Here is a 27,296-nt window from a genome sequence, read left to right as displayed (position 1 = left end):
CTTGGTTCCCTGCAGGTCCCTGACCATTTTTGGTGGCAGCGAATCTGGATCCTCCAAGCCACAAGCTCATATGAATTGCTGCCTTTCACCAAACTCTGAGGGGAACTTGAAGCTTTTAAAATGATCGAGATGCTAGCTAGCTTTTTTAGATCGGAAGTTAGCAGAGATAGAGAATGCAGGGAGTGGAGGAGCGAGGGAGATGACAGAAGGATTGAGAGAGGAGGAGGAGGAGGAGGAGAAGGAGGAGAAGGAGGAGAGCAGGAGGAGGAGGAGAATGTGTTTCGAATGTGTGAATAGACTGGGTAAGTGCATGCAGGAGGCAGGAAGGAGGAGCAATGGGGAAGGAGGAAGGAAGCAACGAATGAAACAAGGGTAGCAAGGGAGTCGATCATACGAAGTTTCGTAGGCTTGAAATGCGGGAAATGAAGATGAAGAAAGAAGGAGGGAGGGCGAGGCGAGGAAGGGGGGGGTCAAGGATAAAAAGGATAAGAGCAGTCAAGGGGGCGTGGGCAGGGGCTATGGCAATGTTTTATAGATTCGGACAAAGTTGGTGTAGACAGTCCGCGTGCAAACTTGATGGCGATGAAACAACAACATTGCTAACGGGTGATGCCCAGTTTGAATGGAGTCCTGGAGATGGTAAAGACAGCTGATTCCAACCCCTCAAGGTCCTGATCTAGTCGCAAGAAGCCCGCCATGTCGGACCCCTCAGAGCTGGCTGCAGCATCAGCAGCGCGGGTGTGGATCGCCGAGCAGCGCGACGTGTGGCAGGCAGCGGATGTAGTCCACAGAACCAAGCAGCATGTCGACGTCATCATGTCCGACACGAGGGTCCGGAAAACCCTCAGCCTCTCAAACGTGGTTGTGGTCCCCAGGAACCCTCCAGCTCTCGAGGGGACCAACGACCTGGTCACCCTCCAGTTCCTCGACGAGCCCAACATCCTCCACAACCTCAGGATCAGGTACGAGCAGGGAGAGATCTACACCAACACAGGGCCCATCCTCATCGCCATCAACCCTTGGAAGACTCTCAACATCTACTCTCCGGATTACATCCGCCTCTACGACGCCTCCAACCTGGACAAGGAGCCCGGCAGCCTCCCCCCCCACGTGTATGCTGTAGCCGACGCCTCCTACAGGGCGATGCTGAGGGACGACAAGGATCAGTCGATCCTCGTGAGCGGGGAGAGCGGGGCGGGGAAGACGGAGACTACAAAGTTCCTGATGCGCTTCCTCGCATACGTTTCGAGCTCTCGGTCGCAGAACGTGACCTCTAGAATGTTGCACCTCAATGACGCTGTGACGGAGGAGAAGGTGCTCGACTCCAACCCCCTCCTGGAGGCCTTCGGGAACGCGAAAACTCTCCGCAATGACAACAGCAGCCGATTTGGTAAGTACATCGACCTCCACTTCGGTCACGATGGTGCTCTACTTGGTGGAGCGATACAGGTAGACTGCATCTGTGGCAAATACTCGTTGCTGAAATCCTCCTTCTCCTCCTCCCCCTGCTGCTCCTCCTCCTCCTCCTCCTCCTCCTCTTCTTCCCATTCTGCTCCACTCCCTTCTCCCTCAGACCTACCTGCTGGAGAAGGCTCGAGTGGTCCAGCAGGCAGCAGGGGAGCGCAACTTCCACATCTTCTACCAGCTCATCACAGGGTCCACGTTGCTCGAGCCCTCCTTCAAGGAGAAGCTCGATCTCGACAGCAACCCTGACAGCTATCGCTACCTCATGCATGCGCCCGGTGAAGAATGCACCATCGACGACGAGAAGAGCTTCGCAAGGACCCTCAAGGCCCTGGACTCCGTCGGCATCACAGCCGAGGAGCGGGACAACATCCTCACCGTGGTTGCTGGTCCGTGGCTGAACCTCTTAGCTGCTCTGTCTCTCCCGTCTCGCCCTTCCTTCCCTCACTTTCCTACCACCTCTTGCACCCTTGTCCCTCTCCTCCTCCCAGCTCGTGACTCTGTGTACCCATCCCGACTTTTCCTAACTCCATTGTTCTATTCTTTGTCCCCCTCCCCCTCTCTGTCCTCCCACTGCTGCTCACTCACATTCTTCCCGTCTCCTTCTTCCCCTTCCTCTTCTCCCTCTTCCTTCCCCCCGTCCTCGTCCTCGTCCTCTTCCTACTTGCCCATTTCTTCTATCCCTCACTCTCTCATCAGGCATCCTTCACCTGGGCAACGTGGAAGTCAGCGGTGGCGAAGGAGATCAGAAGGAGCAGGCGTTTGGCCTCCTCGAGCACGACGCCCCCAGCAACGTCTGCGCGCTCCTCCAAGTAGGGAGAGAGGATCTCGAGCTCGCGCTCTGCCGCCGCAGGATCGTTGCGACAGCTGATGACCAGTACGACGTGGCGCTATCGAGGATGCAGGCAAACCACACGAGGGATGCACTGGCCAAGGCCCTCTACACGCGCCTCTTCTCCTTCCTGGTGATGCGCGTCAATACCTCCCTGAACCCCGGGATGAAGGCGAGGAGGACGCTCAAGACTTCAGTGCTCGACATCTTCGGGTTCGAGTTCTTCGACGTGAACAGGTGCGAGGCCACATGGGAGGAGGTTTGAGGTTGGGCAGGAGCTCTGAGTTCGAGAGAGTCTGTTGAGTTCCGATGGACACTAGTTTGTCAAAGGTGGAAGGAGAAGGAGTTTCATCCTTGGTGTCAAGGATGGGGACGAATGATATTGGAAGATGCAGCAGCAGCATCAGCAACATCTGGAGCAGTAGGATGGGCAGTATGAGAAAGAGTAAGGAGGCCAAGGGAGGGAGAGTGAGGAAAGCATGGGGAGGGAGGAAGAAGAGGCAGTTCAGGATCGAGGAGGCTGCAGTTTCGGCTTGCCTGACTGGTCAGCAGGTTCGAACAGTTCTGCATCAACTACGCCAACGAGAAGCTGCAGCAGTACTTCGTTGAGTTCGTCTTCAAGCTCGAGCAGGCTGAGTACATCGCTGAGGGAATCGACTGGCAGCAGGTGAAACATGCGTAACCCTGCTTCATTAGACACTTCACCTCCTCATTGCCCTCTCCATCTTGCTATTCTCCTCCCTCTTCCATAGCCCTTCTTTATCCTCTACCTCTACCTCTACCTCTACCTCTACCTCTACCTCTACCTCTACCTCTACCTCTACCTCTACCTCTACCTCTACCTCTACCTCTACCTTTACCTCCTCTTCTTTCTCGCATACTCCATGAATATGCTCTATTGAATGCCTTTACTCCATATTGATCATTCAATTTGCGATCATGAAATCGAAAATATCTCTTTCGCTGCCTTTCAATTCCTCTCCTCCCATCTCTCTTCATCTTTCCCCTTCTCTTCTTTTCCTTATCCTCTTCCCTCCTCCTCTGAACATGCCTCAGGTTGGCTTCAGCGACAATCGTGCGAGCATTGAGCTGATAGAGGCGAAACCGAATGGCATTCTTGCCATTCTCAACGAGGAGTGCATTCTACCTAGCGGAGGGTCTGATCAAGACTTTGCGCGCAAGGTCAGGGAGAAATGTGAAGCCTCCTCCTGCTTCTTCGCTCCAAAGCTGCAGACCGACTCCTTCACCGTCAAGCACTATGCAGGAGAGGTGCGCACAGATAGACCCTCTTGCTCCCCCTCCCTTTTACTCCCCCATCCCTGCTCTCCCCCTCTTTCGCTCCCCTCCCTCCTGCTCCCCCCTTCCCCCCCCCCCGAGCGCCAAATTTCCCTGTCTACCTCACTGCCTCCCTGTCTTACCTTGTCTTCTTGCTCGACTTCCTCCGGCGTCTCGCTGAGCTCTCAGCATAACGAGCATGCAGGTCAACTACTCCTCGGAAGGGTTTGTGGACGCAAATCGCGACCTTCTTCAGCCTGCTCTGCTAGGTGGAGGCTGACAGGGAGGAGGCGCTTCTGACTTGACCCGCAGACACCATGATTCAATCAGGATCAAGCTTCATCCGCAACCTCTTCGACAACCCTCTCTTCGACATCAACAACAGGAGGGATGAGAAGTCCTCGCAAGAGCAGGATCGACGAGGCCGGCAGCAACCCGGACGGGCAGGGGCAGGAGCAGGAGCAGGAGGACAGCCGAGAAGATCGACTTTGATCTTCACATCGGTCTCGACTCAATTTCGACAACAGCTCGTGTCCCTTGTGAGCGCCATATCCAAGACCTCTCCTCACTTCATCCGGTGACTTGCTCTCCCTCCCTCCCTCCCTCCCTCCCTCCCTCCCTCTCCCTCTCTCCCTCTTCTCCCCCTCCCCTCCCCTCCCCTCCCCTCCCTTCCCCCCCCCCCACTCCCCCATCCTCTCTCTCTGCTCACCTGCGATTGCTCAGATGCATCAACCCCAACAACGTTCGATCGCCTGCGCTCTTCGACACTTTCGCCTGCCTGGAACAAGTTAGTGATGGCTCCTCCTTGCTCTTGCTGAGATGTTCTCGTCAGCTGCGGTGCGGAGGAGTGATGGACGCAGTTCATGTTACCAGGAGTGGATTTGGTTCGAGATACCCGTATCATGACTTCTTGGAGAGGTAAGAGCGAGCGATGGTCGTACTGTCTTGAATATAGCACGAGAGTGCAACGAGATTATAATTGATCAATAGTCTTCGGATAATCAAGATGGAGATGTTTGTTTGCTTATTTGTTTGCGATATGATGCTTGTTTGATTCACATGTGTTGCTTGTTTTGATATGCAAGCACCGACGAGGTTGGGCCAGGTTTCAATGTTGCATCAAAGAGACAAGAGGGCAGACAGTGCAGGAGAAAGCAAGTGCTATCATGACGGCAATGGGTGAGAAAGAAACTCTTCTCAAGCTGCTCATCTGAAATTCTCCTGGTCGGCAGGGATGAATGCAAACATGTTTCGACTTGGACGGACGAAAATGTTCTTACGACATCACGTCATCGAGCTTCTTGAGGTGAAGAACTATGATCTTGTCACTTCATATCGCAAGAAGTATCTCCTCTGACTTCCTCCACAACCATCATCATCATCATCATCATCATCATCATCATCATCATCATCATCATCATCATCATCATCATCATCATCATCATCATCATCATCATCATCATCATTTTCATTTTCTTCTTTTTGTTCGTCATCTTCATCGTCATCGTCATCTCCATCACTCCTTTTGTCAAGGTTGAACTTCATTTCCAGGTCAAGCGTTCAGAGCTTGTACGAGCCTTTGTCATCAGGTTGCAAAATGCCTGGAGGCAGAAGACTTGTAGATGGTACAAATTTCACCCTGAGCATTATTAGAATTTGATCTCAATGCAGCGTGTTCAGACAGCTGTGGAATGAAAGGCAGGAGAGGAGAAGAGCGCTCTGTGTAGTTGTATCTCGATTCCTCAAGGTCTCTTCGACTTCTTACTCTTCCTGCTGTGTGATGCTGTACAGGCGTCAGCACGACGGAAGGTCTACGCAAGGGACCTGGTCGACATGCGGCAGAAGGAGGCAGAGAGAGAGCGAGACAGACAGAGACAGAAAGAGAGAGAGCGAGAGAAGTTCGAGGCCTTGGGACAGGAGGAGCAGCAGGACAGGAAGCCCTCCTTCTCCTCGGAGTCGGGCTTTCAAGAGAATCAGGAGCAGGAGGAAGAGGAGCAGGGAGGGCAAGGAGACTTCAACAGCAACAGCAGGAGGTTGTGCTCCATTCTCCTTCACCTGCTCCTTGACGCTTGTCATGTACGTCAGACCGAACCATCTCAGGGTGAGCGTGACGAGCAACGAGGAGCAAAGACAGCATGAGCCTTCTCCTCTCAGCGCCGGGAGCTCCCATGGGATGAAGATACTGGAGAAGATGATGGAAGCAGGTAGCGTTTGCCTCTGCTGATGACGTGTGCATATGTGGTTCGGTGTTTGTGGAAGGTGTTTGTGCTTGCTGATCGTGATTGCTCGTTTCCTGTCTTGTCACTGTCGCTGAGAGTTTCTCCCATCAGGGTGGCAGGATGATTGGACGTACCTGACGAGGAGGCTCGACGAAGAGAGAACCAAGGTCAGGGTCTTCTGTCCCTTCCTCCCCCTTCCTCCTTCCTCTTCCCTTCTGCCTGCCTGTCTTCTTCCGTTCTGGTCCTCTGTCTGATTTGATTCTATTCCATTCATCCTTTCTTCTACTTCACTTGTTCTGCTCGCTTCGTCTTATTTTTGATGCGACCGAACTCAGAGATGGAATGCGGAGAAGCTGGCGAGCGAGGCGACGATGACAGGTGACCCAAATGTCTGACAAGCTGTTACATCTCCACATCACAGACAACTTGCTGACTTCGACTACATCTCTTGTTGTCTTTGTCTCAGCACTTTGCTTGAGCTCATGTCACAATGTGTTGCTTGAATCTCTCACATATTTCACCTCCTACCTTCGATTTCAAACCATATTTCCCTCCTTTTGAGTTTTCTCTTTTCAGCTCGCATTGTTGAGAGAGAACTACACGAAGAGCGAAGACTGCGCAACGAGCTCAGTCTCCTCATTCACGACCTCTCGATCCAAGTGAGTTTGACATGAACACACCAACACCCTGACCGACACGCAGAACGACATCCCGACTCTGAAACGAGAACTCGAGGTATCCTCTTCTTCCTTCTTCCTTCTCCTCCTCTCACTCGATCTCACACTTGCTTCTCCGCTCCCCCCCTCCTCCTTCTCTCATCATCCTCGCAGGACATCCGTGCTCGCATGGCGGGCGAAGAGCGAGGGCAACTGTTAGGTGACGTCATAATTTGGTTGAGACCAGGGGCTGAGGCAGCGGCAGAGCATCACGACGCCTGCTGTGTGGCCATTCAGATGAAGCTGGACCTCGCGGCTAAGGTGAGAGGCGAGCAGGGAAGAAGCGCGATGACCGACGTGCTCAGATCAAGAGCTTGAAGCTGTCGCGTGAGATGCCCAAGAGCATCAGCGCCGAGGTGATGTGAAGATGAGTCGTCCGATGACGCTGATGGTGGACAGAACGCTGCTCTTCAGGAGAAACTTCAAGTCGTAGAGAGAGTGATGATGATTGTTTGACCTTCTCCTCTCCTGACGAGGAGGTTTCTAGGAGCTGACTGAAGTCCGGAGGCGGGAGACCAAGCTTCATGCGCAGGTGGAGCAGAAGTCGGTGCTGCTGACGTCTGTGACCACGTGCATGGTTAGCTGAAGGCGCTGGTGTTGGGGATGAGATCAGAGAATGACATCAACTTTGTGAACTGCAATCATCTGGACAATCAAGGAGAGAAAGATTTCTCTGGAAGTGTATCAATGCAGGTGCGCAGACCTTGCGATATCATCGAAAAAAGAGTCTCTGAAGTGATGTGAAAGAACGAGTTTCTTGTGGAGGAGATGAAACGAGAAGTCTGGGCAAGAAAGAAGGTAAGAGACTCATTCTGTCTCTTGAAGTGGGAGATTGACTGCCGGAAGGTTCTGAATAAAGTGTTCACATCTTTACAAGCTTGCAACACAAACCAAGCAAGCAAGGTGAGCTCGGTTATGATGGCGATTAATGTGACTCGGATCGAAGATGAACGATGAGTTGCTTCACCTCCAAACTTTTGTATTGGACGCAAGTGAGATCCTCCATGAAGAACAAGGCAACGAACGAGACAAACAAACTTCCGAGCGCGTCAAACACTCCAACATCATTGCTGAAACTCGTGATATGCTCTTAGAAGGCCTCAAGAGAATACAGGTCATCTCAGCCGCCATTGCTGCCTGCTTCCTAACTTGTGGCAGCAGAACAAATCTCAGAAAGAGCTGAATCGTCAAGGCTCGGTACAACCCCGTAAGTCTCTTGTGTTACAGCGCATCGTCCTTACGTTGTTAGATCACCAATCCGATGAAGAGTGGAAGGCCCTTCACAGAGTTATGATGACGGCGAGCAGCGAGTCTAATCCACCTGCTTTGATGAACGTGTCGAAGGAGCTCCGACTGCAGGTGAAGCAGGAGAAAGAAGGAGGAGAGGAGAGGGCAAGGGACGGAGCAAGGGACGGAGAGAGACAGAGACAGAGGCAGAAGTACAGGCGAGACACAAGCAGAAAGAGAGGAAGAAGGAAGGCAGGCAGGCAGGGTTTCTGAGTGTGAGAGACCAAGGTCGAAGTCAACAAATCTCCTCCATCTGTCTGATCGTTTGACATGATGTTTATCTGCAGATTGAAACGAAAAGCATCGTAGGCAAGACAGAAGAACAGACCCCTCTAGCGGTCTCGCTTGAAGCGCTCCTAGCCGTCGCTGACCTGATCGAGACTAAGGTAGCGACAGACTCTCTTCCCGTCCTCGACTGACTTGCGGCAGGGTCTGCTGCTCCGAGAGAAGGAGGAGAGAAAGCAAGAGAGCCAACGAGTCAGCAGAAATTTTGAGCTGGAGCATGCGGCTCGACTTCAGGTCTCACAACAAGCATCATGTTGACGAGGGTGTCTGATGCGAACTCGCCAGTTGTCAACGTTTGTGAAAGACATCTCTCTAGTATCAGACCCTGTCTTCCTGCAGGTAAGTCTCCTGGCGGCAGAGCTTGCAAGGAAGGCTGACTTGAGGTGACCAGGCGCGGCTGAAAGCCCTGCAAGCCAAAGTGACAGAGGAGAAGAACAAGATCCGAGGGTCAGAGCAGATCAAAAGCGGCATGGCAATACAGGTTCAGTCTTGATGATGTTTCTGTCATTTCTCACCAAAGGTTGTAGATGATCAAAGACATGGAGGCGTGTGTGATGTTGCTCGAAGACAAGGTATTATCATCACAGCATGTCGCCCTTGCACTCACTGTTTACACAGGTCAAACTCCTAAGTCGGCTACAATGATGTTGGTTGGGTGTAGATAGCATTTCACCTGCTCGTATTCTTTCTCTTCTCACTGGGGTCTGTTGTGTGAACTCAAAAGAATGTTTTAAGACTTTATCAGTGGTTTACTCTCCATCTTACATCCTCCTCCCTCAGTACTGGGAAAGGCTCTCCTTGAGCATGGGCGAGGACGTGCAGTCTGCGGCGGAGCAAGCTGAGATCTCAGCTGCCTTGTAGCTGGGGACCTCAGCCTGCATCACAGGCTTGATGTCCACTGCAGGTACCTTCCTGCCAAAAACTCCAAGAAGCTGCCAAGAGTGCGATCAGCAAGCTGCAAGTCGACTCGTGTCGGAGCATGTGCCCTCCGCAACTCTCAACCCTAACCTCTTCTCCTATTGTCCGTTTGTTGTCCATCTCTTCCATTCTGCTCCTTGCTGTCTACCAACCAAGATGTTCTCCCGTGGACTAGCAGAACACACGATCAAACCTCGGAGTCTAAACTCATAAACTTTTGGACTTTTACAGGCTATCAGGTCAAGACAGAGGATTTTACCTCCTCTCTTCGCTATCACCATCTCACATCGTAGTCTTGACGCTCACACCATCAGCGACCATGTCAAAATGTAGATTTTCGGTACAATAATTGCCACTATTCCCACCTCCATGAATAGATTATATCTCAAACTAAACCCATGCTCTTTACAAAAATATCAGTTCACATACATTCCTCCACTTCATTTCAATTGTCATAAACCATCAACAGCATCTTTGTATCAGTCCCTTCACCCTCGCTACTCACCTCTCATTTGCTGTTTGCAGCCTTCCTCTCATTATCACCACCACCACTACCACCACCACCACAACCACTACCATCCTCCGACCCTCCTCATCCGATGACTCAGTCACAGTGAGGTTCATGATGGTCATCATCATGTACTTGTCTTCAGTTTCAGCATCGCCATCGCATCAACATCTTCTCGAGCCTTCTTCTTCTCTCGTCTCACCTCAAACATGTCGCTGCTCTTGATAAGATTCCGAATCCACCGCTGTTTTGCTTAGGTCCGTCTGGTTTCCGAAATACAGCTCAGCTCCACTTCAATAGTTCCAGATAATTTTGAAATCTGAAACATAAATTTCGGCTGTTTGAATCGCTCGAAAAGTGGCCCGGGTGGCCCAAGCGCCACCGTTAAGAGTCGTCGGGCTAAATCCGGCGATCGTTGTTCGGAATTATGATGGCACGGCGCTGCCAGTACCCTGGAGCTGGAGACCGTACCGCCGGGGCCCGGCCTTCAATGCGGGGGGCCACTGGGCCCGCCGCGCCGGCACCGTCAGCCACTGAGAGCCAGGGCCGGCCCGCCGCGGGGGCCGCCGGGCCCGGCCTGGGCTCGCCGGCCCCGGCCGTCGCCCGCCGTACGGTCCGGGAGAGGCCGAGCCCGGCCAGGCTTAGTCTCGGCCCAAGTCCCGGGGCCCGGCGCACCGCTGCCTGGCCCCGGGCCAGTGGGCGGCCCGCATTTTTTCAGACGGGCGGCCCCCCCGGGGGACCCTCGAGTCCGTTGCCAAGTTGAGAGTCAGTGCCGCACACCGTCTCAGTCTATGCGTGCCGGCTGGCAACCAGTAGGCCCGCTCAGTTCGAGTTCGGAGTTGCATCTGTGAACCGTCACGGATGCGGCTATTTAGTTAGTCACGGATGTCACAGCGGCACCGGAGCCGCCTCTCACCGAGTCGCCACTGGCTCGGAGCCCCCGCCTGTCCCGACGCCAGGCCGGCCCCGTCCGACACGTCGGACCGGAGTCCGACAGTGAGCGCCGGGCCCGCCGGGCCACGCCACTCAGCGTACGGGCGGCCATAGGCCGCTAGTAAGTCGGCCCCGCGCCGCCCGGCGGCCGGTTTTGGCTGTGCCGCCGCACCGCCGGTGATCGGACCGTCCGATTGCCACGGTCAGAGTCAGTTCACGCCTGCTCAGAGTCTGTCGCCGCAGGCTGTTGCAAATTTTCGGACATGGCGCGGCCTGGCTTACCGCCTACACATTGATCAGTCGCCTGAGGTACGGTACTCAGGTACTGATAGTACACTCCGTGACTTAGTCGGGCCGGAACACCGTGACGTGAAGCCTGGCGGCCGCGCATGATCATCAAGTTGATTCATATTCGGATTTACAGTGATGACTCGGACTCGTAACTTAGTAAATTGAATCCGAACTCAGTGAGGAGCCGCTGGGAGTCTGCGCAGCGGCAGTGTGACAGGCTGACGCGGATTCATTGGGCTGATTCCAGCATTCCAGTAGCCGGGGGGCATACTAAGGTAGTATGTTGACAAGCAGCGAGGTAAAGACTGAAAGGGAATCACTTGCTCTCCCCTGACCACCTTGCCATATGCTTGCTATCGAATCCAAGCTTTTTCCCCTTCAACCTCAAGTTAGTCCAACTACTCCGATCACACAGTGTCAAACAAGGATCTCCTACCTGCTTCACAAGGAAGACTCCTTTCGGTCCTCCTTTCCTACCATTGTTGGCAGACCTCACCCATCCTCCTGCCCCAGGTCTTTCTGACTGTTAGCAGCATAGCGACAAACAGTTACTCTCCCTACCCATCTTCGCTCAGTCGTAGCCAGGGACCCTCTTGTCCGTCAACATCCACCAACTGCATCCCTTTGAGCCGACCAATCGGTTCGAACTCCTCGCCAGGGCTGACGTCAGCCGTCAATACAACCTCAAACAAGGGAAGGGAATGATCGAGATGAAGTGACCCACCCCGAGTGAACGACAACTCCTTTGGCTGCAATCACCTTCCACGTGCTGCACTCAAGGTCTGGTTTGAACTCATCTCCTGCACAACGCGTCAGACTGAGTTCAACCTTGTCTACGTCGAGCGCACCGAGAACAGGAAGGTAGCTGTACTGATCGCTGTTGTCAGCCGACGTGCTCGTATAACTGGACTCATATCTGCTCAACATAGTCAAACAAAGCATGTTTCAAGTGATGAGGGCAATCACGTTCGCTCTGGGGTTGGAGAAGGCGGTCGCTGTTTTTCGACAGTGACTTGCTTTTGTGATAGAATGTTTGCGAGCTTCTTGGTGGCTGCCTCTTGCCAAAGGTCTTTATAGCTCACCACGTTTCTTGGAGCCACGGGCTCCTCTATCAGCAAATGCATGAGCAAGATCAAAGACGTTGTCATGGTTTGCGTACCAATCTCCTCAACAGGCTCAGGGGCAGGGCTGGGCCTGTTCGCAACTGCAGGACACACGTCAATTGAGCAACTTGATCCTGAGGCACTGCATTACCGTTGGATGAAGTTGGCAGGACAGAAGATTTGGGTCGCCAGGCTGCAGCAACTGATCAAAATCACATCACTCGGATGAGATCTTTTTCTCAGCTCACCGTCTTGGCCACTGCTTGCTGGGCGAGGGATGCTGCGCTGACTAAGAGGACGGGAAGCAGGAGGCGCCTTTGTGAAGTACTTGGATCGACCGCCTGCATCAATATTCTGAATCAATGCACTTTTAGCACGCGTGCATAGTCTCAAACCGAGTGTACGAGCCGCGTCTTGCTGGAGCTCGAGGCTGCGCTGCCGGCGAGCTTCTGCTTCTGCCTCACTTTCCAAGACCTCAGCCTTGACTTCCTCTTTGACTTGATTGTGTGCCAAGCTGAGATCACTCAGTTCTCTTGTCTTTGCAGTATTGTCCTGCTTCTGATATCAATTGTGCGGCAGATTTTTGAGACATTAGTCAGTCCATACCAAATCACTCTCTTGCGACAATGAAACACTTTCAGCGGAGAAGCTGGCTTCGTTCTTGATAATCTCACGATACTTGGGATCTTGTACGACAAAGGCTCGTCTCCGAATCCTTGCTGCTTCAAGTTTCTCCTCCTCCGTTGCTCCTGTCCCAACCACCTGATACTGTGCCTGAGTCAGGTGCCTGGCAATCATCCCACTACCTTCCTGTACCTGAGTCACAGCTCTCTTCCACCTGCTCTTGGTCTCGTCGCCGAACACCACTTTCTTGATCCAGTCTTTCATCCCAGCTTGTACATGCAGGGCTGTAGCAGGCCGACTGCGCGAGAGCGGCGGAAGCTTTTTGCTCAGATCGGCGATACCAACGTAGAGTCCTCCATGGCACAGCGAAAAAGCAAGCAATGTCTGATCTCTGTGAGCCGTGCTGGGGTAACACGAGTCTGCATGGCCTTGCACAGTGTCGTACGAACTTCCGATGAACAATGTCGAGACCAGAATGAAAGAGCTAGGAGAAAGTCTGGAGCGGAGCATTCTTACAAGGGGAGGTTCCTCGGAAGCCCCCCTGAGCCGATCCCTTCAGTTAGCACGATAATCCAGAGTTCAAATCAGGAGATTCTGATGCGGTAGTGTGTTGAATGTTAGCAGCGGTTGCGAATCATGATGAGAAGATCTGCTTACAGGAATAATTATCTCAGAGCGAAACTGTAGGGAGGAAAGTATGCTCTGTAGAACTGAGGGCACTGAAAGCTTACCGCAGCTGAGCAGGCACTCTACTTTACACTAAACACGGTTTGGAAGATTTTCCTATCTAGCATTGCATCGCCCAAAAACGATCTCAAAAGATTTTTGTGTCTCGTGGCAGGGACAGAACTTGTCGGGTTGCTACCAAATCAAGTCAAACAAAGACAAGTCAGCATAAATATCAGCCTCCGTCTTGCTACCATAAACATTGTAAGCATCTTGCATCCTTGATGCAAATCAAACGCTTTCTTGTACTATCTTTCCAACTTCCTCGTTCTTTTCACTCTGGTGCAGCAGCCATGGCTAGGGGACGGACTGAACAGTTACTGCAATTGTAGGGGTGGGTATGTTAGTCGAGTGGGTAGGGTATCCATATGAAATTAGGGTCGTACGGAAAGACACGGGTACAGTTTGCTTGGTTTGCATGGGTACACATAGGGAGGTATGAAGGATGTTCTTGCTCATCCGGGGGTGGGGTTGTGTACCATCACAGTTGAATGAGACGTAAACGAGGCCCTGTTGTGGGGGTAGGGTGATGCCTGATGGTCCCAGGAGATCTGAGGGGTAGTAGTAATAGCTGCATCATTGTATGGGGTACGGGTCAACATGAATTGTGCAGAGGGGTACGGTACGCTTACACCCATACCCCTCATTTTCATATCAAACTCTGGGCAAATAGGTACATTTGATGTTAGCGGTGGTAGAAATAGGGGGGTATACAATTGTTCCATGGGGTCTGTCTGAGGGGGGTGGTTGACTGGAACGGAAGTTTTTGTTGACTGATAACTGACCATTCTAGGAGGATCAGGCTCGCCTCAGAATCAAGGAAATCGTGGACAGCGATATACTATTAAGACAAACTCTTAACAAATGTGGGGCAGCACCTTCACTTGCTTCAAACAGCATCGGTTGTCACCGGGACGGGGCAAGAGGGAGATCCGAGAAGGGAAGGAGGAGGAGGAGAGAAGCTGACTGGTAGGGAGATGTTGCACTCGGCCTCTCGATCAAAGGTTGTCATGCCAGTACAGCAGAGAGAGAAATCCAGCTCCTTGCTGAAGGACAATGTAGGGCAGGTTAGGACCAGCGAAAGTCACCCGATCACAGTTTCCTTTCTCTCTGAGCCTTCAGACAACCGCGGAAACATCGGTTTGTGCTACTGCCCCGGGAAGAATGTTGATCGAGATGGCGTCCGATGGAGAAGGGACTTGGACAAAGATCTCGCGACGGTATTGCGTATTCCTTCGCCATGCCTTGATCAAGTGAAACACGTTTCTTGTCAGTTGAAATCCAAGTTCAACATCGACCTGGTGGTTTGTCTGCTGTCGATCAGTGAGCTGCGCCACCTCGGTGTGAAGGGCAGCCTGGAGGAGGCCTGTAAGTGCTTGCCCTCCCCCAGGGGAGCGAGAGCTTTCGACCCAACCGATGACGCATTCCTGTTCAGGTCGGAGGGCCGAGCTTGACTTCATTCAGTACCCCATCATCGAGATGAAAGCGCCTGAAGACTTTAACTCGGCGTGCCAGCTACTGCGGCGACTCTCCGATGCCGTCCGGGCCGGCAAGCACGTGGTGATTCACTGTAGGGGAGGAGTGGGAAGGGCGGGGACGCTAGGAGCGTGCCTGCTCCTTGAGCAAGGTGTCGTGCACAATGCAAAGGACGCCATTGCCCTCGTGAGAAAGAAGAGATGCAAGGCAGCGGTCGAGAGCAGATCACAAGAGCAATTCATCGCAAAGTTTGCAACTTCGTTATCGTCAAGATCTGTTTGCGCATGATTCGCGCTGATGTTGGATCCTGTATGGCTGCCTGCTCACTGTATTCTTCCTTGTTCTCCGGCTTTGTATTGCTTCTCCTTTCCTGCCATCAAGTCAGTGTAAAATTCTTTTTGCCTGTAATATAGAAGCTACTCATTTCCTCCCCAACATCGTCTTCTCTTCGCGGAAAGAACCACTTTGTCTCCTGCTGAGCGAGCAGCGCTTGCAATGTTCTTACCACAGTGCTGCTGGCACAAGCTCTCCCTTTGCCATCCCCATTGCTTACATTCTCCGCTTACATTCTCCGTCGCTTCCCTCCCCCTCCCCATCGTGGAATTTCGGGTTTCATTCGAGGTTGCCCTCTGGGCGGATTGGGGCTGGGGCAGGGGGCGTAGAATGGAATGGGGAGGGTGGCGGCGGGAGGAGGGAGAGAGTGGCGAAAGATGGGGGGGAAGGGACGTGGATGAGGATGAGGCTGTAGGGACAGGGCTGGTTAAGAGAGTCTTGGAGGAAGTATGGAGAGTGAGTGAGGGAGGGATGTGGGGGGAGGGAGGGAGGGAGGGAGGGAGGGAGGGAGGGAGGGAGGGAGGAGATGGACGAGAATGAACAAGGGAGGAGAGGGAGGGAAGAGAGGGAGGGAGGTAAGGAGAGAAGCAGGGAGGCAGGGGAGGAGAGGAGGGGGAGATAAAGAAGAAGGAGCGGCTGCAGATGTTTTGGAGGATGACACACGTCGCTGGTTCAGATTCCTCTCCAGGCGAGGAGACGCTGCCTTTCGCTGGGGTGGTTTGCCATCGCTCTTGCCCACTGCACCCTGTGTAGCTCGTCACTGTCGGATATGGCCATGGAGGGGAGGGCGGGGAAGCGGAGACTGATCGAACGGTGCATGCGGACCCGGTCTGAGGTCACACTGATGGAGGTCACAGGACGAAGTTGAACGAAGACTTCCAGACCTACAAGCTCTGCAATGTGACGAGACCCTTCCTGCCTCCCTCTCGTGCCCTCACTCTCTGCAGGAACCCATGTTCAAGACCATCACCAAGACTCGGATCTCCTCTGGACTCCGTGTGACCAGCAGGTTCTTGAAAGCTCCTCTCCTTGTTCCCCTTCCTCGTTCCCCTCCTAATCTCTCACCTCAACTCCACCAACCTCATCTCTTCCTCGTCCTCGTCCTCGTCCTCGTCCTCGTCCTCGTCCCGTTCACCTCGAACTTCTGTTGCTGCAGGCAATTGGGGTCAGGAGTGGATTATGCGAGTACTGCATTCCGCATCTGCTTCGACGACCTCCAGCGCGACCGGCTGCAGCCTCAGTCATCGTTCTTCCTAGTGAGGAGGGATAGTGGGATCTCCCGCCTCCAGCTCAAGGGTCCTCGTCCTCGTCCTCGTGCGATGGGTGGGAAGGCTGACTGTGAGGGCAGGAGACGATATCGAGCTGGAGCATGTGGTGCAGCTCAGGCCCAAGCTGAGGAGCGGGGAGATTGTATCTGTGTGCGGGGATGCTCAGTATGTGGTGGTGTGCCGGCAGGACGGGAATGTGTCGCTGATCAAGAGGAGCTTGTCGCCATCGCATTCGTATCATGTGAGGGAGAAAGGAATGTGAGGAGAGGATGAAGAGGGCATGACATGAATGGTGTGAGAAAGGAATGCGTTAGAAGGAGTGAGGTAGAAAGAGTGAGGGTGGGAGAGAGGTAGTGAGAGGGAGGGAGGGAGAGGGAAGGAAGAAGGAGGGAGGTAGAGGATGTGGGGTAGGGGGTGCAGCTCTCGGGCCCTGCTGAGAGGATCGTCTCCTAGGTGTTTGCGCGGGCCAAGTTGCAAGAGCACGGATCCTGCGTCGACGTCTGCCGTGTGAAGGAGGATGACAAGGACGTGGAGGAAGAGAGCGATGAGTCCGAAAGGGAGGTCAGGAGAGTCGACTACCACGAGGGGTACCATGTCGTGGACCTGAGGTACAGCCCAGAAGGGAAGACCCTCTCCATCCTCCTGGCCGTCTTCTCTGCCCTCGACGAGTCGAACGAGTGCGGCCTCCAACCGTCTGCTTGCAAACTCCAGCTCGTCAAGCTCCAGCATGCGGAGGATGACGAGTCGTTGTCTCTGCTCTACAGCGCTGGGCTCAATGTAGGAGGAATCTATCCTGACCTGGCGCGCATCTGGCCGTCTGCCGATGAGGTTGACAACACTATACGATACTCCTCCACCTGAGAACCTGCTGGTCTGTAGATCTTCACGGTGTCCCGAATCCCGTTCCAGCAGGAGGAGGAGAACGTGAGGGGAAAGGGACAGCTTGTCGACCTCTCCTTCCTTGACATCATGGACGAAGCTCCAGTGTACATGTCAGTCAGGCTGCCAGCGTTTCCTCCTGCTCGCTGACCTTCCTCCTCCACAGCTCCAGATGCAAGCTGCGAGACGGCAGCGGGGAGGGCGCGGGCTCCTCCACTTGGAGGGTGGCCAGCGAGAAGGTCAGTATGATCGAGTCCGACCAGCTGTCTCTTCCTGACCCCTGCTGTCTCCCCAGCTAGAGGATGCTGGGAATCACTTTCAGTTCGTGGCTTTAAGTGAGGCTTCCTGATCCGCTCCCCTTAAGTTGACATCCTTGCAGGTGGGCCGACAGCTGAGCCTTACGACCTTCCCATGCTGGGAGTCTCGGTGAGCTGCTTGGCTCGCGTTCGGTTGAGGAGGATGTGGTTGGCGTGGTGGTGTAGGAGGGGGGGGGGGGGGGAGTAGGAGGAGGAGGAGGAGGAGGAGGAGGAGGAGAGTAACGAAGAGGTACAGACTACGGGTCCTACTGGAATGAACGACCTCCACGTGCTCAAGCTCTCCGATCCACAGACTGAGGTGGTTTGGGATTTGCAGATGGGAATCTGATTTGCCTTCTTCTCCATACCACGAGATGCCATGTGCCTTTCAGATGATGACACTTGTCAAGGTCGAGGAAGGAGTTGCGGCAAAGATCGAGCACCTCTCCTCCTTCTCTGCCATCGCGTACATCCATGTGCTCCTCCTCTTTCTCCTCCTCTCCCTTGATGCTGAAGAGCTCACCGCAGAAGCACAAGGAGGAGAAGGTGGCAGTGACCTTCAGCTCGGACCTGAGCTTTCTTGTCATGAACGACGCTTCCTTCAGCTTCACGGTCCTTTCTGGCCGACTGAACCTGTGAGGAGCTGCTCACACGACTTGCCAGGTGTTCGAGCACTGCAAGAGAAGGAGGGTTTCGAGAGAGGAAGTCAGTCTGAACGGCCTGCCGAGATGATCTCTGATGTTGTAGGGCAGGTCATACAGTTCGATGAGGAGGACGACGTGATTGCCGGATGCGCCATCGGCAGCAAGTATCTCGTGCTCACCGAGACTCACGCGAAGCTCTACAAGCTACAGGAGGGAGAGCCGAGCGAGGAAAGCGTGCGGGAGGAAACGAACATGTGAAGGTGCTCCCTTCCTCCCTCCCTGTCTCACCGCTACCCAGGGATCGTCTGCAGAAGGAGCTAGGAATGAAGATACCAGAGCACCTGCTGGACGACTGGTGAAGGAGCACTGGCGAGTATGAGCGGGCAATGGCGATCAAGAGGAGTGAGGAGGGAGTGTGTTGTGTGTTGGAGGAGGATAAGGAGGCGAGAAGAAGGCAGTTGTCTTGAGTTGACGATGCAACATGGCTAGACCGGATCCTCCAACGAGATTCTCAACATCCTCAGTCGCTTTCCCTTCTTGGGCGCGACATTGAGCCGTTTGAGCCCCTGGGCGAACTCCTTGTAGCACAGGGACCCGTCCTTGTTGGTGTCGAGGTCCTCAAACAGCTTCTTCATCGCCTGCTCGTCGATGTCGAAGGTCGAGGCGTCCGCCGCCTGCTTCGTCACGTTGTGCTGCGGGTTGTACTTGTCGATGACCTGGTCAAGAGGAGCATCGTTGAGAAGCTCTGCGATCGCGTCGACAAACTTCTCAGTCGTCAGCCCCTCCGGCCCGGCAAGGTCCCGAGTCCCGAGCCCGTTGGTGAAGGCGAGGTGCATGCATCTCCTGATCTTGTTGGCGAAGTCGTGAAGCTCGTGCGGGCCCTTGTGGAGAGCAACCGAGTGCTGCATGGCGCCTATCAGGGCCTCCACGAGCCCCAGGGGGTTCAGACTCGTCTCCTTCCCCTCCAAGTGCGCATGCCACATGTCAGCGACGGTGCCATGGGAGGCCTCGAACTCCTTGATCAGGCTGCCGTCGTCGTTCTTGCCGATGAGGTTCGACGTGATGAAGCCCGGACTGCGATGGATCTGCGCGATCTCGTCCGTGAGCATGTCCCCGTCGTAGTTGTGCGCCGCCATGCCGAACCCTCCGCCGGTCCATCGGATGATCTGCATGGTGGCGGCGTCTGATATGAGATGCTGGAGCTCTCCTCCCGTCTTGAGGATGAGGCCTCTGCCCAGAAACTCTGCCCTGTAGTGCTCGTCAAAGACCTCCTTGAACTTGAGCCAGAACGGCTCCTGCCACTTGAACACAGTCTTCTTGGTCACAACGTAGGGGGTGACCTCTGCCTCCAGGCACCTCTGAAAGAAGATGTGAGCCATGTCCTCCACGTTGTCCAGCGGGTTGTGGTAGGTGACGACAGCGTTGGACTTGTTGTCCAGCTGACGAGAGTCAACCACAATCGTCTTGCCGTTCTCAGCAGTGAAGATGGTATTAAGGACCCCGCTCCCTACCGTGTCGTATCCTGCTCCGTACTCTCCTCCTACAGCATGCCGCTCGAAGAGGACAGGCTTCTCAAAGCCGAGCTTCAGTCCTTCGATGTGGATGGTGTCCCTGGAGATAGTAATGCCGTTCCATCCCCTCCTCATTGCGCCGTTGGGCGACGGGAGCGCCTTCTTGAGGCCCATGGACTTCCTCTGCTCGGCTGACGGGGTGACCGTTGGCTCCTTGAAGATCGACCCAACCCTCTTGCCGGCCTTGACGGCATCGCGAAGCACCTGGTCGTCCGTCTCGTCTCTGGACTTGCAGCTCAAATCGAAGAATTCCCATTTCGAGGTGTCAACATGAGGATAAATCCACTTGTCAAGGATGAGGTCCATACAGTAAGTTGTCATCTCCTCTCCTCTGATGTACACCATCTCGGGAGATACCATCTTGTCGCCTGCACCTTGGCTGAAGAACCGTCCATGGCGCGCCGAGAACCCGTTGAGAACAGCTGAGAGGTGTTTGCCGGTTGTACCCCGTTGGAGGGAGGCAAACTTGTGCTGACGTCTGCCACTCGAGGAGGCTTCTGCTACACAGAGGAGGCGAGATGGCATGAAGGAACAGACGCCATTGAGAGCATGCGACAGCGATTTCCTCCGCGCCCCTCCCGCCACCCTGCAGACACTCCACTGTACCCTGTGCATGTGCGCGCTTTTAACACATGTAAAAGGGATTGTATTTTATAAAGTAGTGATACCCATTTGGCAGATGGTACCAAAGTTGTACGAATAAAGAATATATAACCTTTTTATAGACCTTATTACTATTTTTCCTGGCTACGTCTATTGCAATTTTAAAAAATGGGAAAAGGTCTTTTCCGGGTCCGGGTCCGACGAGTCGGAGGCTTCAAGTATCATACCGGCCACTGACGGTGGCCGGGCGGCGGCACCGTCACCGGCCGGGCCGCGGGCGGTGCGGTGACCGTCACAGTGAGCGGCCGCCGGGCCTCAGTCGAAGGGCCGCCCCGGCCCGGCACCGTTCACCGGGGGGGCGCCGGGCGGTCCGATACGGTACTGAGTACGGTCGCCGCGGCCGGCCCCCGGTCCAACTTCTGGCGTTCCCGGCCCCGAGGCTGAGTCACCCGGAGAGTCCGAGTCTCCAGTCACCGGGTCGGAAGGACTGAGCAGACTCCCGGACTTGGGCCCGGATTGAACTTTGCGGCCTCATTGAAGCCGCTCTGACGAGTCGGCCCTCGGGACCTGAACCCTCTAGACCCTCAGGCCGGCGGAGGGTTTATAGTAGAGGGTGACTCCGTGGACGGCCGGGCGTACGGGCCCGGATCGGCGACTCTGGCACACTGACACACCGTACGGTACGGTTGCGCCGGCACTCAAAGTTTACAACTGACAAAGGCAACAAAAAAAAGATCAGTCATTGGTAGGCTTGCGCCCCCTCAACGGCTGGAGTACGACAGAGAGGTCATAGCAAGTTCTTACTCTGTCTAGAGTGGGGTCCTACACTCCTAGGTTCCATATATGGCTCCCAGTGATTTCAAAATCGGTCCTAGGAAGTCCTATGAAGGTACGGGGTCTTTAGGGTCTCAGTAGGAGGATGTATCGTGGATCATCTCTCATCATGAATTTTTGAGGCTCCAGCTCAATGGTGGGGTGGGTAGTATTTCATTGGGGTGGTAAGACGTCAGTCTGGTACAATTGAGATTGTTTGAGGAGGTAGGGGAGAATAATTCGAATTTTCACAGGGTGGGTGCATGGTAACTTGCAAAGTGCGCTTTTTTAAACCCGAAGGGAGTCGGGGCAAGGTCCAACACAGAGCCACCCGCCATGACGGAGCAGCGCCAAGACAGCTACACCATCCCTGTTCAGATGGACAGCAGCTCTGTAGAGCTTTCTCAAGCTCACATCCTGTGAGCAAGCCTTGTAGAAAGATGACAACACTGACACTTTCACCTCCTAGGGCTCATGGGGCGTCCTCGGCTAGCTCACTGGCGTACCAGTCTCTGAGAGTAAAACCAGCTACTATCGCATGGAAGGATCTCACCTATGACGTCAAGCTCACCCGCGCGAACCCTCAGACCGGCAAGAAAGAAACCATAGACAAGCGCATCCTTGATGGCCTCTCGGGCATCGTTCGTCCTGGTGAGATGCTCGCCATCTGCGGGCCGTCGGGAGGCGGCAAGACGACCCTGCTCGACGCCATCGCCGGAAGGATCGACCCTAACCGCAAGGGGAGGAAGTTCATGGGAGATGTACTGGTCAACGGCAAGCTCAGAGACGAGACCTTCAGCATGGTGGCTTCGTACGTGCAGCAGGAGCACGCGCTTCAGACGCCCTTCACAGTCAAGGAGACGATGCGGTACGCAGCAGACCTCCTCATTCCTCACTCAGAGAGCACACCTGAGGAGAGGAGGGCGAGGGCAGAGAACGTGACTCACGTTCTCGGGTTGGACTCGTGCAGCAACACCATCGTGGGAGACGTGTTTCGCAAGGGACTCAGTGGAGGCCAGCTTCGACGCCTGTCGATCGCAGTGGAGCTGGTGCGAAACCCCTCCATCCTGCTGCTGGACGAGCCGACGTCAGGCCTCGACTCAGCTGCTGCAGAGAACATCATGAGTCACTTGTCTCACCTCGCCAAGATGGGGACGACGGTTGTGTGCACCATTCATCAGCCTCCTTCCGAGGTGTGGGCCAACTTCGACAAGTTTCTCCTGCTGTCCAGGGGCAAGTGCCTCTACTTTGGAGCCGCTAAAAACGCCGTGGACTATTTCTCGAGGATGGGGTATCCCTGCCCCAGCCAGTCGAACCCTGCAGATTTCTTCCTCCGACTCGCCAACACGGACTTTGAGGGGCATGCTGATATCGAGCTCCTCGCAAAGCTATTCAAAGAAGAGCCGGAGGGCATGGCGTTGACGTCAGCACTTGCCCGCCCCATTGAGCATGCTATCAGCCCTGCCAGTCACAGGAACGGCTTCATGACGCAGCTCATGATCTTGTCTCATCGCGCCTTCTTCAACAATGCGCGCAACCCGGGTATTTTTCTCGTCCGACTCGTCATGTACATCATGCTCTGCCTGCTGATGGGCTTCATGTTCTGGAACCTTGGCCATGGTCCCACAGACATCAACAGTCGCGTTGCTCTCCTCTTCTTCGTTGCTGCTTTCTTGGTGTTCATGTCTGTGGCAGTGCTGCCCTTCTTTATCGTGGAGAGAGCTGTGTTTCTGCGCGAGAGGGCTAATGGCTGGTATGTGGTGCCAGCATATGTGCTGGCGTCTTTCTTCATGTCGTTGCCGGGCCTTTTCATCATCTCCTTGGTCAGCACTATCCTTGTGGTACTTCCTGCCGGTCTCAACGGCTTCGGAGTGTTCCTTGCGGACCTCTTCCTCTCTCTTGTTACAGCCGAAGCCTTCATGTGCGTCATTGCCTCCGTCGTTCCTCATTACATCATCGGGATCGCGCTAGGGGCGGCAGTGTACGGCTTCTTCATGTTGTGCGAGGGCTTCATGAAGGTCAAGAACGACATCCCTGACTACTTCATCTGGGGGTACTACATGGCATTTCATACCTACTCGTTCAGAGCTTTCATGGTCAACGAGTTTGAGGGCATCAAGTACTTTGACAGCCCTCAGTTTCACAATGGAAAGGAAGTTCTCGTCTTCTACAACATGGAGGATCATGCTGTGTGGAAGGACTTGCTGGTTGTTGGAGGCTGGGCAATAGGTCTTCAGGTCCTCTTTGGAAGCATTCTTCAAGTGTTCCACAAGGGCAAACGGTAAGCAGAGCACCAGGCTGCCTAAAATTGTGATATAGACTTGGTTGCAAGCTCCATGGACCTTTCTCTTAGATTTGTTTGATTGCTTACAGCTGCTGCCAGCTGCTCATTTTCTCACTTGATGTTTGACTGATTAAACTCACCAGTAAAACAGAGATATTTGTTTCTCCTTCCTTCTCTCAATCTCCATCAACCGTGCGACCTAGTCTCACTAGCCTCAGATTTGATCTGCGTTGCGCAGCGTAGAGAAATGATCACTCAATCAATGATTGTAAATTTTGATTAACTCAGGCGGGGCTACCTCAGGTACATCAATCAATAAGCACCAACTGTTTTGATCATCAGCAGAAATGTGCCAACATTCATGAAAGCTGAAATCGTGGCTGGGGGACAATTGCAAAACACGAGCAAGTCCATCAAGCATGAAAAATTTCACACGCTAGAGACACCATGTGTGGTCACGAGCTGACCATTCTGTTCTGACTTCCATGGCGCTGGAACTTCATGATACGATGCGACGGCAGTTCGAATATGAGATGATTTGAAATGGTTCTGGAATTGGTTATTTTCATTCAAAGATCAAAGGAATACAGCCTATCTTACAGAAAAGGATTGGGAACATGTACATGAGCTGTGAGAAATTCTAGTCCGTATTCAGTTTCAAATCCAGCTCCCCGATAACATCGGCAACGAAGTGAGCGTGCGAGGTTCTTCTCTTGCGCAAGGCTGTCAACACCTCACAAAGCCTGCCGTCTTGATCTGCTGCATCCAGAACCTCCTCGGCAATCTTGGTGCACCTGCTGCTTACACGACTGGTAGCGTTGGATACATTTCTCCCTTTCTCCAGACTGATGAATTCATGGCCACGAGGAAAGATTAGATCAACATTGGTTCCAAAGATTTCATGAAAGCGCTTTGGATCCGCCGGAGCAATGTTGCCTGACGGTTGCTCGGATTCTATGTCTGGAAAGGAAAAATCCTTTGATGTAGATTTCCAGTCATCCTTGTCAGCGGACAAGATCTCTCGGACAGCTCCTCCATGGATCAGATTCATCTTTGTCCTCGAGATTTGGAGATTTCGATTTGGGACAGCAATATCAATCACAGGTCAATAAAGTCACAAGCCAATTTCGAACGAATACAGGAAAGTTTTGCTTTGTTGAAGCCTTATGAAGCAAATTTGTTGGGACGGGATGCACGAGAGCTTGCACGGTACGTCAGGATGTTCGGTCAGGAAGTTCGGAGGGGCGAGCTAGGGAAACGAAAGAATGTGAGGGGATGGGAGAGCTCCGCAGGAAAGGCGTTGCTTAGCTGTTCGTAGGAAGACAAGCCCGCTGCCGTGACTCATTTTAGTCCTGCAGGACGGTACCCCACCCCCTTTTCCTTTGACAATCTTTTATTTCCAAGGGGTTCTCTCGGCTCTGGCAGGTGCAAAAGGCAGGAAAGTTTGGAAGTGTTTCCAGTTCTCTCTGCTACCCCCTAAATCGTGGTGAAAAGCAGGGGTCCTTCCGGCCTTAGAGCTGTACGGTTGCGCCGTGACCTACTAGAGCCTTCTACCGCGTCTGCGGTACGCAAGTTTATCTAAAATTTGAGTTAACTTTGAGTAATAACTATTACTTATTGTCACGCCGATGCAGTGCCGCACGGTGGCACACTAGTGCTGCCGGCCCGGCCGCAATGCGCAAATATGTAACGGTTTTGTAACGTATGTCACTTCACAAGTTCAGCCGTCATGGGCAGATTCTTCAACCTAATCATTTGATGTGACGCGCATCAGTGAACATCGAAGAAACACACGTGTTATAGTAGCTCGTCATACATAAAAGCGTATCAAGAGCACTAGACGTTCATCTGATACCAACTAAAGCTCTTCTATGGAAGTGACGCACTGATTCTTGTTGTTTGAAAGTATCTTTGCGTGTTGTAATCCTTTGAGTAGTTGAAGAAATTGATGTGACCAGGCTTTCCCCAAAATGATTGAATCCTTGAGTTAAAAATTGATTTTCAGACTTACATCTTGAGCTTCTGATGAGAAATTCTGCAGTAGCATAGTGTATGCATGTTGTGACCAAACAGTGTAATACGAGATCGTTGTGAAATATTGGTGTTGGCCAGTCAGCTACATGATCACCCTGCAAAGATTGGTTCTCATGTGAATCTTAAGCTGAATGCTATTGTTACAGGATGTTGCACAATCTCTTTGCAACCACGACGATGCTGAGCGGCGAACAATGGGACAAGTATGGCTGGGCAGAGAGTGGGCGAGATCCGAGAGCCAAAAACCCGCTGTATCCGGTTGCTCTCTGCTGTAGATGGAATGGAATCTCATAATTGTCTTTATTCTGGTACAGGTTGGTGACTGTACTCCCCACGCATACCATCAGGTTGCAAGTCGCGACTTCGCGATTTCACAGTTCTCACAGCATTTTCTAGGACACCTGGGTTCCCACCTTCAAGACAACTGGTACTTGCCCCGGTATCATGTGATAGATCGAAATGTGCAACATTAACCTATGAGACAGGAGGTATGAACCTCCCCAACGAGAACAAGTGGAAAGATGTTTGGCGGGTTGGCGCTCAGGTCATTCGACAGTGTGCTTTTGTTTCATAAGACAATCTGACTGATTCGCCTGTAGAATCACATGGGGGGATATGATGGGGTGGACAAAACAGGGCTCAATCCATAAATGTACCATATATTTTTCCAAAAAACTTCAATTCGAGCAATAAACGAATAGTGCTTGTTGATTTGCAAGGTGTTTGGAACAATTCTTTGTGGAAATCTTGCATGCCTCGCCCTCACAACATGAATGTTTCTAGTCAAACAAACCGAATCCCATGTCGCCGTCAAGCGAGTCGCTGGAAGACTCCTTTTTCTGTTTGACAAGTCAGAATCCACAACACATCACTTGATGTCAAGGTCGACCTCAGCTCCCTTTGCCTTGGTCTTTGCATCGGCCTTGTCTGCAGGTTTGGTTCCTGCATCAGCACCTTGCGGAGCTTGAGACGCTCCACCGCCCCCTCCCTGCTGGGCAAGATACTGGTCAATCTTATCGTTCTCCAAAGCCTCCTTTCTGGCCCTGAAGAGAAAGTGAAACAAAGAATGTCGAAGCTAATTTCGCATACTTTTCGAGGAGTTCTTGAATGTCTTTTCCATTTAACTCCTTGACAAGATGGTTGATTCTGTCTTCCTCAACCTGATCTCAATCAGCATGAGAGTTGTATTCAACCAATGAGTTACTTTGGCATTCACTGAATTGAGCACTTTTGTGACATCCTCGAATGTCGGGGTATCGTTTCCACCCATTCTGCATAGCAGATATGCTGCCATCTGATCCATTCCACCACGCAATCGCATAACATTCGAGCTCTGCATGCCACTGTTGATGATGCCACCAGGTGCAGCCCGATGAATGTATTCATTTCGAAGCAGGAGAGTTTGCTTGATTGGCTGCGCCCACAACTGTTGAAAGCATACCAATACCAAAAGAGCGAACAAATATCTTTGCATGGATGTGTGTCTTGAATCTGCAATGAAAATGTTTCACCAGTGAAGATTATAGAAGAATTGACAGAAGATCATGTCAATAAATACCTCAAAGAAAAGACTATTCAGTCAAGAGGAGACTTTTCACAACAACGAAGCAAGCTCAGTCGTTTGCAGGCAGGCTATCATGGAAAAGACAATCAACAACACTATCCTCTAGCGGTCAAGTAATACTTTTCAGTTTCTTGGCTTTTTCTCGCTGAGAAGAATCTTGGTACGGTGGGGGCTATGAGCTCCCACTTGATAGAAAGTCGCTTGAAGATGGTTTCCACCACAGGAAGGTACCAGAATGCTCGATCCTGTTATGGCGAGCAGAGCAGAGCAGCACAAGCGCGGTCTACGATCGACGGGGAAAGCAACCAGGCGGAGGCCACCCCATCCTCACATCTCCACCCTCCGAAAAG

General features: G+C 53.0%; 10 protein-coding genes across 11 annotated transcripts; 5 read left to right on the top strand and 5 right to left on the bottom strand.

Annotated features, from left to right (window-relative positions):
• Positions 1–696: 696 nt before the first annotated feature.
• On the top strand, positions 697–8,818 carry GUITHDRAFT_165588 (hypothetical protein; the record flags this gene model as incomplete). The annotated part of the gene is made up of 33 exons (XM_005823892.1): positions 697–1,449; positions 1,574–1,853; positions 2,164–2,533; positions 2,849–2,963; positions 3,353–3,565; positions 3,777–3,840; positions 3,884–4,148; positions 4,295–4,358; positions 4,404–4,489; positions 4,677–4,750; positions 4,804–4,877; positions 5,363–5,604; positions 5,657–5,775; positions 5,902–5,957; positions 6,126–6,168; positions 6,367–6,449; positions 6,493–6,525; positions 6,621–6,666; positions 6,694–6,767; positions 6,812–6,862; positions 6,994–7,038; positions 7,089–7,199; positions 7,254–7,304; positions 7,353–7,409; positions 7,453–7,620; positions 7,668–7,713; positions 7,756–7,865; positions 8,081–8,179; positions 8,223–8,312; positions 8,364–8,417; positions 8,470–8,559; positions 8,606–8,650; positions 8,697–8,818. The coding sequence occupies 33 exons, from the start codon at positions 697–699 to the stop codon at positions 8,721–8,723; spliced, it is 4,098 nt and encodes a 1,365-aa protein (XP_005823949.1). The 3' UTR covers positions 8,724–8,818.
• Positions 8,811–9,728, bottom strand: GUITHDRAFT_155083 (hypothetical protein). Its single transcript, XM_005823891.1, has 2 exons — positions 9,707–9,728; positions 8,811–9,010 (listed from the first exon to the last, which is right to left on the bottom strand). Exons 1-2 carry the CDS (start codon positions 9,713–9,715, stop codon positions 8,855–8,857), a joined length of 165 nt encoding a protein of 54 aa, XP_005823948.1. The 5' UTR covers positions 9,716–9,728; the 3' UTR covers positions 8,811–8,854.
• Positions 9,729–12,323: 2,595 nt separating this feature from the next.
• GUITHDRAFT_155082 (hypothetical protein) lies at positions 12,324–13,108 on the bottom strand (the record flags this gene model as incomplete). The annotated part of the gene is made up of 3 exons (XM_005823890.1): positions 12,648–13,108; positions 12,438–12,599; positions 12,324–12,383 (listed from the first exon to the last, which is right to left on the bottom strand). A coding segment is annotated over exon 1 (282 nt), but the record flags the coding sequence as incomplete, so codon positions are not given.
• Positions 13,109–14,139: 1,031 nt separating this feature from the next.
• GUITHDRAFT_155079 (hypothetical protein) lies at positions 14,140–15,084 on the top strand. Its single transcript, XM_005823889.1, has 3 exons — positions 14,140–14,401; positions 14,456–14,549; positions 14,617–15,084. Exons 1-3 carry the CDS (start codon positions 14,159–14,161, stop codon positions 14,943–14,945), a joined length of 666 nt encoding a protein of 221 aa, XP_005823946.1. The 5' UTR covers positions 14,140–14,158; the 3' UTR covers positions 14,946–15,084.
• A 681-nt stretch (positions 15,085–15,765) lies between these two features.
• Positions 15,766–18,436, top strand: GUITHDRAFT_116833 (hypothetical protein; the record flags this gene model as incomplete). The annotated part of the gene is made up of 16 exons (XM_005823888.1): positions 15,766–15,803; positions 15,848–15,890; positions 15,938–15,999; positions 16,147–16,286; positions 16,339–16,499; positions 16,712–17,086; positions 17,138–17,250; positions 17,304–17,376; positions 17,433–17,472; positions 17,517–17,563; positions 17,690–17,752; positions 17,826–17,909; positions 17,962–18,045; positions 18,097–18,138; positions 18,186–18,331; positions 18,376–18,436. The coding sequence occupies 16 exons, from the start codon at positions 15,766–15,768 to the stop codon at positions 18,434–18,436; spliced, it is 1,572 nt and encodes a 523-aa protein (XP_005823945.1).
• Positions 18,437–18,562: 126 nt separating this feature from the next.
• GUITHDRAFT_145328 (hypothetical protein) lies at positions 18,563–20,008 on the bottom strand (the record flags this gene model as incomplete). Its single annotated transcript, XM_005823887.1, has 1 exon — positions 18,563–20,008. The coding sequence occupies one exon, from the start codon at positions 20,006–20,008 to the stop codon at positions 18,563–18,565; it is 1,446 nt and encodes a 481-aa protein (XP_005823944.1).
• A 1,496-nt stretch (positions 20,009–21,504) lies between these two features.
• GUITHDRAFT_78567 (hypothetical protein) lies at positions 21,505–23,349 on the top strand (the record flags this gene model as incomplete). Its single annotated transcript, XM_005823886.1, has 1 exon — positions 21,505–23,349. The coding sequence occupies one exon, from the start codon at positions 21,505–21,507 to the stop codon at positions 23,347–23,349; it is 1,845 nt and encodes a 614-aa protein (XP_005823943.1).
• A 550-nt stretch (positions 23,350–23,899) lies between these two features.
• Positions 23,900–24,648, bottom strand: GUITHDRAFT_155078 (hypothetical protein). The gene has a single exon (XM_005823885.1). It carries the CDS (start codon positions 24,397–24,399, stop codon positions 23,989–23,991), a length of 411 nt encoding a protein of 136 aa, XP_005823942.1. The 5' UTR covers positions 24,400–24,648; the 3' UTR covers positions 23,900–23,988.
• Positions 24,649–25,529: 881 nt separating this feature from the next.
• GUITHDRAFT_116829 (hypothetical protein) lies at positions 25,530–26,032 on the top strand (the record flags this gene model as incomplete). The annotated part of the gene is made up of 5 exons (XM_005823884.1): positions 25,530–25,640; positions 25,697–25,729; positions 25,779–25,821; positions 25,868–25,926; positions 25,982–26,032. 5 exons carry the CDS (start codon positions 25,530–25,532, stop codon positions 26,030–26,032), a joined length of 297 nt encoding a protein of 98 aa, XP_005823941.1.
• A 129-nt stretch (positions 26,033–26,161) lies between these two features.
• GUITHDRAFT_145327 lies at positions 26,162–26,856 on the bottom strand (the record flags this gene model as incomplete). 2 transcript variants are annotated; one of them, XM_005823942.1, is made up of 4 exons in its annotated part: positions 26,162–26,221; positions 26,272–26,425; positions 26,472–26,542; positions 26,587–26,856. In XM_005823942.1, the coding sequence occupies 4 exons, from the start codon at positions 26,854–26,856 to the stop codon at positions 26,162–26,164; spliced, it is 555 nt and encodes a 184-aa protein (XP_005823999.1). The 2 variants fall into 2 exon arrangements, with proteins under 2 accessions (XP_005823999.1, XP_005824000.1); XM_005823943.1 differs by lacking the exon at positions 26,162–26,221 and having other exon boundaries at positions 26,396–26,542; positions 26,587–26,685.
• Between the last annotated feature and the right edge of the window lie 440 nt (positions 26,857–27,296).

This window comes from Guillardia theta (assembly GCF_000315625.1).
Source record: "Guillardia theta CCMP2712 unplaced genomic scaffold GUITHscaffold_101, whole genome shotgun sequence".
NCBI lineage: Eukaryota > Cryptophyceae > Pyrenomonadales > Geminigeraceae > Guillardia > Guillardia theta.
The sequence above is the reverse complement of the archived record's forward strand: the minus strand, read 5'-3'. Positions and strand labels throughout refer to the sequence as shown.

What these genes read in the sequence shown, in the direction of transcription:
- GUITHDRAFT_155079 (XM_005823889.1), top strand. Translation starts at nt 14,159, where the DNA reads ATGTTGCACTCGGCCTCTCGATCAAAGGTTGTCATGCCAGTACAGCAG. An exon ending in TGGACAAAGATCTCGCGACG is followed by an intron (nt 14,402 to 14,455) that starts GTATTGCGTATT and finishes GTTTCTTGTCAG; the next exon opens with TTGAAATCCAAGTTCAACAT. An exon ending in GGGCAGCCTGGAGGAGGCCT is followed by an intron (nt 14,550 to 14,616) that starts GTAAGTGCTTGC and finishes ATTCCTGTTCAG; the next exon opens with GTCGGAGGGCCGAGCTTGAC.
- GUITHDRAFT_155078 (XM_005823885.1), bottom strand. Translation starts at nt 24,399, where the DNA reads ATGAATCTGATCCATGGAGGAGCTGTCCGAGAGATCTTGTCCGCTGAC.